Raw genomic sequence first — 10,895 nt, 5'->3', positions numbered from 1 at the left:
AACGATCAATATTCAGGATCAAATATCGATCGATCCATAAAACAATACAAAATAGGAGCAGAGCAAACACTGACCTCCAAATCATCATTGTAACATACATCCGATACATTTAATCCATTCTCACAAGATGTCAACGTCTTCTTTGTCAATTTTCATGTCAGTTTGAAACAATTTCGATTACCTAAAATAATTTATTATACTTCTGTTAAAATGTTTCCTACATGTATATAAATTTAAGAAGGTAAAATGACTATTTTTCATAGTCTGAAAATTTCCATGCATAGAAAGCTATACCCTGGTGTATAGTTTTTTCTATCAACCTCGGATTATTTTCATGCACTTTTTGCCGCCAATTTCAATTTTCAGCATTAAATCTAGTCTGATGATGTCATAATGACGTCAGTAGCATTGTGACGTCATTAGAATTTTAGCTCATTCTTGAAATATTATCTAAAATACAGCCCTCAGAAAAAATTCAACCCTCAAAAATTATAATATACATCAGTATTATAAAATACTTATTCACTGGTTGTGAGTGGGATAACTCTTTCATCAAACCCTTAACAGTAACTATTCCCCTCGGGCAAGCCCTCGAGGAAATGTTCCCTGTCGCGGGTTTGATAAAAGAGATATCCCACTCACAACGATTGGATAGGTGTATACTAGTAATATGCATTTTGATAGGATAAAAAAGACAAATGTTTCCAAACTGAAGATACAGAGAAAGATTCAATCGGAACAGATGTGTGTTTTGAACAAAAGGTAAACTAGTTTCAGTTTACTAAAGAATTTAAAAGACATTTTCATGGCAGACTTTTTACTTTCCTGTTGAAAACTAAAAAAAAAACCTTTATTCACGTGAGTCTTTCTGCACTAGAGTAGAGAGGATCAATGTTTACAGACAGACTTCCCGAAAGAAACAGAAGAAACAAAAGCAAAAAAAAAGACGAGCAAGGTCTGGGTACAGGTGTCTAGCTTTCAGTTTCTCCTTTCTGAAGTAAAAACTTAATATCTAAACGTAGCATTTGTCCATTTTACAATTTGCTTTCTCTTTTCTTTTAGCTTTGTTGTATAGTGAGTTGGTCATTTTTAAATTAATTGTTACAACTACAATTTTGAAACAAGGCCTAAAAATTTGCAAACTTCAAAGACGCGTCTGAAATCAGACAAAAAGCAAGTCATCTTCACAATGCCGAGGTTTTTCATTTCTATGTAAAGACGAAACTCGGACAGATGATACTCTCCTTAGTAATTTGATTATATTTGTCAGTGAAGTAACGCTACTTTTACAAGTCAAAAATTGAGGTACCTTACCAGGCATTTGTACAAGATACCATTTATGCAGCGATCTACATTTATCACGGGGTTTACATCAAAGAATAAACGTTTATGCGCTTAAAATAGAATGTGCAAGCGTATTTTTAAATCCTTGTCAGTTTGAAACAAATTTGGTTACATAAAAAATTGCGTTTTATATGGGAGAAAAAAGACAAATGTTTCCAAACTGAAATTACAGAAAAAGTATCGACCGGAACAGATGTGTGCTTTGTGCAAAAGGTAAACTTGTACAGTACTAGTTTACTGATGTACTTAATGACATTCTCTTTTTTTTTTTTTTTTTTTTTTTTTTGAAACATTTGAAAAACTTTATTCATTTTCCACACTAGAGTACTGAGGATCAATGTCTACAGACAGACTTCCCGAAAGAAACAGAAGCAAAAGAGAAGACGGGCAAGGTCTGGATACAGGTTTCTAGCTTTCAGTTTCTCCTTTCTGAAGTAAAAACTTAATATCTAAACATAGCATTTGTCCATTTTACAATTTGCTTTCTCTTTTCTTTTAGCTTTGTTGTGTTGAGAGAAGATAATTTTTTTTATTTATTGGAAAAAAGCAGATAGAGCCCTAATAAATTAAAGGAAGAAATTAAATACAGAGTTTAGGGTATTTTGCGGACAATTTTAAAGCAGGGCCTTAAAGTTTGCAAACTTCATATAGTCGTCTGAAATCAGACAAACAGCAAGTCATATTCACAAGGTCTTTAAAAACGAAGTTAAGCTTAATATAAGATTCATTGAAAGTAAGAAAATAAAACCTTTACATTCACTGTGTTTTTCTACTAAGCCAGTTATGAAATTGATTTGAAAACCATTTTCGTGTATACCCACGTGCAGAAATATACACGGAGCTTCAAACATGTAAAATGTAAATACTAGTATAAGGAATATTTTAAAGTTTAGCGTGAATTGTTGGTGTGTGAATCACACAGACTTGCACCTAGGCATATTTTTCATGAAGTGCTACATGTAGTATCTTTCTACCGTGCTGTACACCTGGTCTTCTGCCCTTCGGGTTTTATGGAATTTAATCTTGTGACCAATTCGTATTTATACCCCGACAGATAATTTAAAATTATTTCTTAAATGTTTCATGTACATGTGTATTTTTAAACTTGTCAGTTTGAAACAATTTTGATTACATAAAAACATTGCAAGTGCATTTCTATAGAATAAAAAAAGACAAATGTTTCCAAACTGAAGATATAGAGAAAGTTTCGATCGGAACAGATGTGTGCTTTGTACAAAAGGTAATATATTTTCACTTTTTTGATGCAATAAAAGAATTTTTTTCTATAACTGAATTTTTGGTCTTCTTATTTTAAACTTTTAAAAACTTTATTCACGTGAGTCTTTCTATACTAGAGTACAGAGGACCAATGTCTACAGACAGACTTTCCGAAAGTAACAGAAGTCACTAGACCGGAAGAGGAGACGAGCAAGATCGGGGTACCGGTTTGTAGCTTTAAGTTTCCCCTATCTTAAATAAAAACTTAATATCTAAGCATACCATTAGTCCATTATATAATTCAACCTCTCATTTCTTTTATCTTGGTTGTCTAGAAAACTAATCATTTTTGAATTGATTGTTACAACTGGAAATATTCCTAATGGGAGATATTAAATACAGAGAGTACAACTTTGAAACAAGGCCTAAAATTTTGCAAACTTCAAAGACGCGTCTGAAGTCAGGCAAAAAGCAAGTCATCTTCACAATGCCGAGGTTTTTCATTCCCATGTAAAGGCAGATGATACTCTTCTAAGAAATATATAATTTTGACCAAGATTTTTTCATTGAAGTGTAACACGGTGATTGTGTGTTCAAGGTTCTTTATTTCATATGACGAAAGTTGACAATGTTTCTACAATGATGTAATAATAATAATAAAAATTTCTGTTCAACTCTCAGTATAAAAATCTGATGTTTACAATTCTTTGAAATTACTTCACATAGTTGTCAATAATTATTTCATCTAAATTCATTATTCTTGATATTATTCCTCCCATAATAAATACACCGGTCACGGTAGCCTAGTGGTAGAGCGTTCGCTCCAGGGAGACCCGGGTTCGATTCTTATTCGCGGCGCCGCGTCAAACCTAAGACGTAAACATAGGTAGTGACTGTACCTTCGCCAAGCGCTCGGCATTAGAAGTAAAAGTCACGGGTCTTTCGGATATGACCTTAAAAGCGTAGGACCCGTGTCACGGTGGCACGATAAAGAACCCTCACTGCTCAAAGGCCCTGAGTGCCGCCTATAGGTCTAAATTTGAAGCCCTTCACCGGCATACGGTGACGTCTCCGTATGAGTGAAAAATTCTCGAGAGGTACGTTAAACAATATACAATCAATCAATGAATCCCATAATAAATAATGTCATAAAAAAAATATACACACAGCTTTCATACATAATAAACTGACACATTACCTAATCAAGGGGCATGTGTAAAAATACACAACTATAAATATTTATATGATTAAGAAAAACCTTCAATTAATTTAACCTCACGAGTACTATAATCTCCCATGAAATCAATGAACACTTTGACCTCAATAGAGAGACTATTAACAAATTGAAAATATCTTTAAATTAAGTTTAAAATACTTCTTCATGCATGTTTATAATATTTGCATACTTATTTGTTACATACACAAGGTTAGTTGCAATTATGAATGGCAAATTTTCACAAAAATATACTTACATTCACTCTGATAATTTTCCTCCCTCCAACAATGGCTAGGAAAGCACAAGAAAAGACCAGCATGCAACACAGAGTGTCTCTTGTGACATCACCAAAAATATTCACAATTATTTCCAAGCTCAACTTTTTTCATAATATAACGATACTTTTAATAAGAACTTAAAATAAAAACAATTAATAAAAAAATAAACCATTTCAGTAAATACCAAAACTCTAAATCCCATACAATTTCCAGTATTATGTATTATTATTATTTTTCTTTAATGTTTCATATATCTGATTGGCTCAAACTTAATCACATGATCAAACATAATATACAACAGTTGCATAATAATGAAAACCAGATGCAGTATCTGTTTTTAGAAACATCCAGTCTATAAATACTATTGTGACGTCAGCACTATTGTTACTTCACAGAAGAACATTTCCAATTTTAGAAACAGCAGGTTTATAAATTTTTGAAATAGAAACATCCAGTCTATACCACTTTTATACCTGATCATGTGATCTAGTTTGAGCCAATCAGAGGATTGGAACAATATAGAAAATAATAAAAAGTGTATTAGATTGGATGTTTCTATTTTAAAAAATTATAAACCTGCTGTTTCTAAATTTGGAAATGTTCTTCTGTGAACCAACAATAGTGCTGACGTCACAATAGTCTTAATAAACTGGATGTATCTAAAAACAGATACTGCAGCTGGTATTCATTACTGTGACGTCATAATGCATATGACATAACAATACCTTATATGAGAAGGTACTGAGTAGAAAAAAGGATTTTAAGACATTTCTTATTAACCGATAAAAAAAATAATAAAACAATCGAAGCCTTTTGATTCGGTACAATCCCTCGATATATAGACCTTAGGAAAAGCATATCGACCTTGCACTTCGTGCTCGGTCGATATGTTTTCTCTAAGGTCTATATATTGACCTCATCAAAAGACTATATTTGTATTAAATGATACAATGTAAACAAACCAAGCTGGTCCAGTGGGAACATTCCTAAACACGGATCATAAGGCCCCTGGTTCAACTCCCGAAAAATCCAACACTTTAATTTTTATATAAACAAATAATAAATTTTTCAACATAATTTTTCTCCCTCTTACAGAAGTAACGCTACTTTTACAAGTCAAAAATACAGGTACCTTACCAGGCATTTGTGCAAGATACCACTTATGCAGCAATCTATGTTCATCACGGGGTTTATATCTAGTGAACGTTTATGCGCTTAAAATAAAATGTACAAGCGTATTTTTAAATCCTTGTCAGTTTGAAACAAATTCCATTACATAAATAATTGCAATTTATGTAGGAGAAAAAAGACAAATGTTTCCAAACTGAGATTACAGAAAAAGTATCGACCGGAACAGATGTGTGCTTTGTGCAAAAGGTAAACTAGAACAGTATTAGTTTACTGATGTACCTAAATGACATTCTCTGTTTTTTTTTTTCTTCTAAGTTGAAAGTTTTGAAAAACTTTATTCATTTTCCACACTAGAGTACTGAGGATCAATGTCTACAGACAGACTTCCCGAAAGAAACAGAAGCAAAAGAGAAGACGGGCAAGGTCTGGATACAGGTTTCTAGCTTTCAGTTTCTCCTTTCTGAAGTAAAGCTCAACATTTAAACACACCATCACCCCTATGCAAATTGAACCTCTCGTTTCTTTAAGCTTGTTGTCTAGAAAGTTAATCATTCTTTATTTAAGTGATAAAACTGGAAATATCCCTAATGGAAGATATTAAAAAAAAGGACTTTAGGGTATTTGACAAGGCTTAAAATTTTGCAAACTTCACAGACGCATCTGAAATCATACACAACTACAGTGGTCGAGGTTTTCTCATTCTTCTGTGAAGCTGGAAGTACACTAAATATAAGGTTGATTGAAAGTAAGAAAAAAAAATAGATTGGGAGTCAATACGGCTTTAATGTGCGCGAAAAGTTACGATGAAGCAAACTCGAACATATTTGATCTATTCAATGAGTAAAAGTGCATATTTGATTACTATACAAGTACTTCTATTAATTATACCTTAATAGTGATTGCTTGTAGCCCTCCATGATTGAGAATGATGACGTGATAGACGGCTATCCGCCACCAGAACCACCTCATCTTACTAAGTCTGAAGTCTTCAGCAGTCGTGGCTTCTCTGATGTAAAGCAACACGCTCTGCAGGTGCTTTAAGTTTTGTTTAAGAATTAAACGGAGATGTCAGTTCTATAAGAAAACCCTCATATAATACTTGTTTGACATTTTATAATTTACATGCAGGTTCCAGAGATGGAATGCAACAGTTATGAATCTCTGTTAAGATACCTCTGTGGACATTTTGAATCAGACTTTCAGAAAGTGTATGCGATTTTCTGTTGGATTATAAACCGACAGCTTTCTGTTATTGATGAGGACAGGAACAGGGACTCTCCTCTCATGATGCAAGGGAAGGGTACTTCAACTAAGCTGATGAGCAAAATGTGCAGGTAAATCTTAGACATATAATTTTACGTAAATACTTCTAAGAAATGCACAGGTGCTCCTTGCAATGTAATATTTGGAGATAACGAACAGTATTTAAGCTCAAAAGTTCATTCAAACAATGCTAATCAGGAGCAGAGCAAAACAGACCTCTAAAACATCAGAGATTGTATCAGGTACAATTGAGTGAGCATCCCTTGCCAATCGTTCACACTTGCCGTATCTGACAAAGTCATTGTATCAACCATAAACTAAAGAAATGATGACTTTAAATGAGACTGTTGATATTTTTGGGTTTCATCGACTTGTCTGTAAATAACTCATCGTTTTAGAAATTAGTAGGAGAAGCAAGCTCTTGTGCATCGAATCAACTGATAGACATAAACTACCTATGCAAGTGCTAAAGATATGTAACTGCATAAGCTAGGGAAGTTGACAATGGAAAATGTAAAGTCATCATGGTTACCATGAAGGCTTGTTGATAAGGTAACAGCTACCATTATGTCTTTTCCCAGTAAAAAAAAATCCAAAAATGAAACAAATTTGTCAGACTCTTTGGTATCTTTATAATGATATTTCAAGCTCACTAGGATATATCGTATCGATACATAAATGGAAAGTTAATTTGAATCTTTTTTAGCAAAATAATTTTTGAATATAGAGCAGTGACAAGTTAAGCGTCAATGTAATTGAATAACAATGCAGTTATTATTAGCAAGTTACCGTTATCACCTTCAGTTCTCTCTGTGGAACCTTGTGTACCTTTTAATAAATTTATTGGGTTTTTTAACTCAGAATAACTTTTCAAAATTAATTTTGAAAGTAATTTTTTTATTTTATTTCATCTTCTTTGTTTTCAGAAAGATCAACATACCATGTATTACAGTTCAAGGCTATGATAAAAATGGGACGTATGAAGTTGGTGACTTCATGACAAAAGAGAAGCACAGTAGCTGCTGGAACGCTGTATATATAGAAAAGAACTGGTGGTTTGTTTATTGTAACGGGGCGTCGTCGACTTCAAAAGAGGAAAATAGACCTGAGTTCAGAACAGATCAGGAGAGGCAATTAGAGAGTGGGTCCTCTCCTCTCAAAGCACTCTCTCGCGATTTTTACTTTTTAACAGATCCGTCGATTTTTATCCATACTTTCTTTCCGTTTGATGGCCGTTGGCAACTTTTAAGTAAAACAGTAAGTTTGGAAGAGTTTGAATCCCTTCCGTTTCTCTACCCTGCCTTCCATTTCTTAAAACTTGAATTCGTTGATAGGGATATTGCATTCACAGATGCTATTTCAGAAACTTTCAATCTTAAAATCAGAATTCCTCAAATGTCGTTGGGAAAACTGAGTTTCGATTACAAGATTTCTCGTCTAAAACCTCAAGAGCATGAGAGTTTGAATATGAAGAAGTACTCTCTCCATTACATCATTGATGATGTTGCATATTTTGACTTCCGGTTTCCCGCTGCGGCAGTTGGATATTACAAGCTGCAGATTTTTGGCAAAGTTTTGGGTCATGTCACATCTACGATCCCTCTCTGTGATTTTAAGTTAAAATGTGAGAAAGGGATAGATTCACTTGTGCCATTGCCGGTAGATGCTGACGTTGGATGGGGAGGCACGTCTGCTAAACTTGACGAACATGGCGTTGAGGTGGTTTCACATGCCAACGGCCTTTATCCCTGGGTAGAAGATGAAATGAAATTTGAATTTGCTTATCCAGAACATAGTGATGCGAAAGCAGAATTAATGAAAATTGATGAAAATGAAAAACACTTTGAAAAGTCCGTCAACACCGAGAAAAAGGGCCACAACGTTAATGTATCTGTACACCCTCCACTAAATAAACAAGGAGAGTTTGTTTTGAAGATTTATATCCGGGACTCTAATGCCTCAGAATTTGTCAATGTTTGTAATTACCTATTAGAGAGGACAGAGGTTAGTTTATACATATCTTGTCTAAAATTTAAAATTCTATTTTCGGTCGAAATACATTTACTAAGTATTCTGTAAAGTGCACGCACTTTTAAAAATGAATTTAGATAAGTTTTTAGGAAATTACATAGTATATCTTATAACTCATTACCAATTTTTGTAGACGGTCCTCTTGCACCAGATTCTTTTTTTTTTATTTCATTAGAACCAAAGTCAACGGAAGGCAAGAGAACGTCTTCTAAAGTTGCTGAGGTCTGAAGATGTTAAACCGGCAGAAGTTCAGAAAGCCAAAGATGAGTTTCAGAAAAGTGGAGGAAAAGACTTCGGGGAGGTTGCTAAAGCTGAAAGGAAAATGCATAATATGTCACTCAAGAAAGGTAGATATTACATAGAAGATAAAAGTGGGGAAACCCTATTTATCTGCAATCAGTAATCTTTATACCAGGCTGTAATATTCCCTAATGCTCTTTACAACATTTAATTCTTTTTGCAGCTATAGAAGAACTACGAAGATACAACAACCCGCCTGATTCGGTTTTAGACATTGTGCATGCTACATGTATTATTCTTGGTCGAGACGAAAAGGATATTCTGGCAAGTTACCTCCTTGATTTTGTAATCTTCGATAAGTTTTTACGAAAAATTTGTGGATTACTTTTATGCTTAAAACTGTAAAAGTGAATTTTTCATGTTAATTTTTTTATTACTTATTTAGAAATGGAAACGTAAGAAGAGACTCCTTCGTAAGATAGAGGTGACCCTGAGTGAATTTGACTTGAAGCATGTGTCGGCTGATTCCCTGACCAGGGCTAAAGATTTGCTACAGAATATGGACAGTGCCAAGGCCCGAAATTCTAGCGCCGCAGCCGCCGAGCTTTATGACTGGGCATGTATAGTTTGTATTGAGTATTTTCACTGCCATTCTGTATCTGTTATAATTTTCGTGTATTCTAATTTTAAAAAAGCCAGTTTTGTTATTTAATAACTAATATGACCTATAATGTTTGAAATGTTATTTCTGTTCTTATTCAGGTAATCACTTTGATAAAAGAGATGGAGGAACAAAACTAGGGGTGAAGCAGTTGACAACACAGACACGATGAGGATATTTCTGTATAAATCGTGTTACCTGTCTATCTGGCTAGACATCCCTAAACATTGCATATAACTAAAAGAAATGTCAAATAAAACTAAAACTAAACTTTAGTTTTGATGAAAATAAAATATACACACTGAGCAGAGATATCTATTGCTGTACTTTGAACTTAAAGAAAGAGTTCTGTCCAGGAAATGTAATACTAGTTTGGATGCTTTGAATTTAATGAATTCTTACTTGCTTAGTTTCAGTTGTCCTGGTAAATCTGATCTGACCCCTGTTTTAAAAAACATCTTACATTTCTTTTACACAACCATTCCCCAAGAAATTAAAATCCAAGCTTTTTGATATCAAAGACAGCTGATTTTTCAATTAAAATAGAACTCGTAAATTAACTTACCTGGTCATCGGTCATTTGCAAAATTATTTTGTTAAAAAGATTCTGATTGCACACACAAGTACTCTGAAGTTGACATCAAGAAGATGCTTGAGTTTCTGATTGACAATATCTATATGATTTTGGAGACCAGGTCTTCCAACAATCTATTGGTATTCCCATGGAAACCAATTGCACTCCGCTATTGGAAGACCTATTTTTGTATTCATATGAAGCAGAATTTATGCAACATCGTATGCGTGAAAAGAAGAAAATACTTGCTGTGGCCTTCAACTCGACCTTCAGATATATCGACGACGTATTGTCAATTAAGAATGGTAATTTCCATTCCTACGTCGATACGATATATCCAGAAGAGTTTAAGGTTAAAGATACCATAGAGTCTGATACATCTCTTTCATACTTGGATATTTTACATGAAAAAGACATTAATGGTAACCTAACAACCAAGTTATATGAGAAACTTGACGACTTTTACTTTTCTATCGTCAACTTCCCTTACTTATGCAGCAATATACCTTCATCACCTGCGTATGAACAATTTCTAAAACGAGGTCAATTATTGACAAGCAAGTTGATGAAACAAGAATATCAGCAGTCTCGTTTAAAGTAATCATTTCGTAAGTTCTACGGTCGATACAATGACCTTGTCAGCAAATACAATTTATCATTGAGTCAAATGCTGACTGACGTTTTTCATACTAATTGTTAGTCCATTATTTATATACTGAATTGACGACGGATTTTTCTGTTATTTCCCGATCATGACAATGAGCACACGGCGGGTGTGACCGGTCAGCAGGGGATGCTCACTCCTCCATGGTACCTGATCCCACCTCTGATGTTTTAGAGGTCCGTGTTTGCTCTGCTCCTATTTTTTATTGTTTTATGGACTTTGAGATTGATTACTGTTCGTTATCTCCATATCCTTTTTTCAAATAAAATTAATAC

The 10,895-nt window shown here is 34.0% G+C and overlaps 1 protein-coding gene across 1 annotated transcript; it reads left to right on the top strand.

The window, feature by feature from the left end:
- Window positions 1–2,515: 2,515 nt before the first annotated feature.
- LOC134282173 (hillarin-like) lies at window positions 2,516–9,554 on the top strand. Its single transcript, XM_062764613.1, has 9 exons — window positions 2,516–2,584; window positions 2,700–2,789; window positions 6,097–6,219; window positions 6,316–6,521; window positions 7,377–8,454; window positions 8,657–8,828; window positions 8,945–9,045; window positions 9,167–9,341; window positions 9,484–9,554. Exons 3-9 carry the CDS (start codon window positions 6,103–6,105, stop codon window positions 9,552–9,554), a joined length of 1,920 nt encoding a protein of 639 aa, XP_062620597.1. The 5' UTR covers window positions 2,516–2,584; window positions 2,700–2,789; window positions 6,097–6,102.
- Window positions 9,555–10,895: the final 1,341 nt, after the last annotated feature.

This window comes from Saccostrea cucullata, unplaced genomic scaffold (assembly GCF_032062105.1).
Source record: "Saccostrea cucullata isolate Sc308-1 unplaced genomic scaffold, CSIRO_AGI_Scuc_v1 ctg5441, whole genome shotgun sequence".
NCBI classification, from domain to species: Eukaryota; Metazoa; Mollusca; class Bivalvia; order Ostreida; family Ostreidae; genus Saccostrea; species Saccostrea cuccullata.
The sequence above is the reverse complement of the archived record's forward strand: the minus strand, read 5'-3'. Positions and strand labels throughout refer to the sequence as shown.

Bases quoted from the DNA above. Each gene is read 5' to 3' on its own strand.
- LOC134282173 (XM_062764613.1), top strand. From the start codon at position 6,103: ATGATTGAGAATGATGACGTGATAGACGGCTATCCGCCACCAGAACCA. The intron at 6,220-6,315 runs GTGCTTTAAGTT...ATTTACATGCAG, and splicing joins TAAAGCAACACGCTCTGCAG to GTTCCAGAGATGGAATGCAA. The intron at 6,522-7,376 runs GTAAATCTTAGA...CTTTGTTTTCAG, and splicing joins CTGATGAGCAAAATGTGCAG to AAAGATCAACATACCATGTA.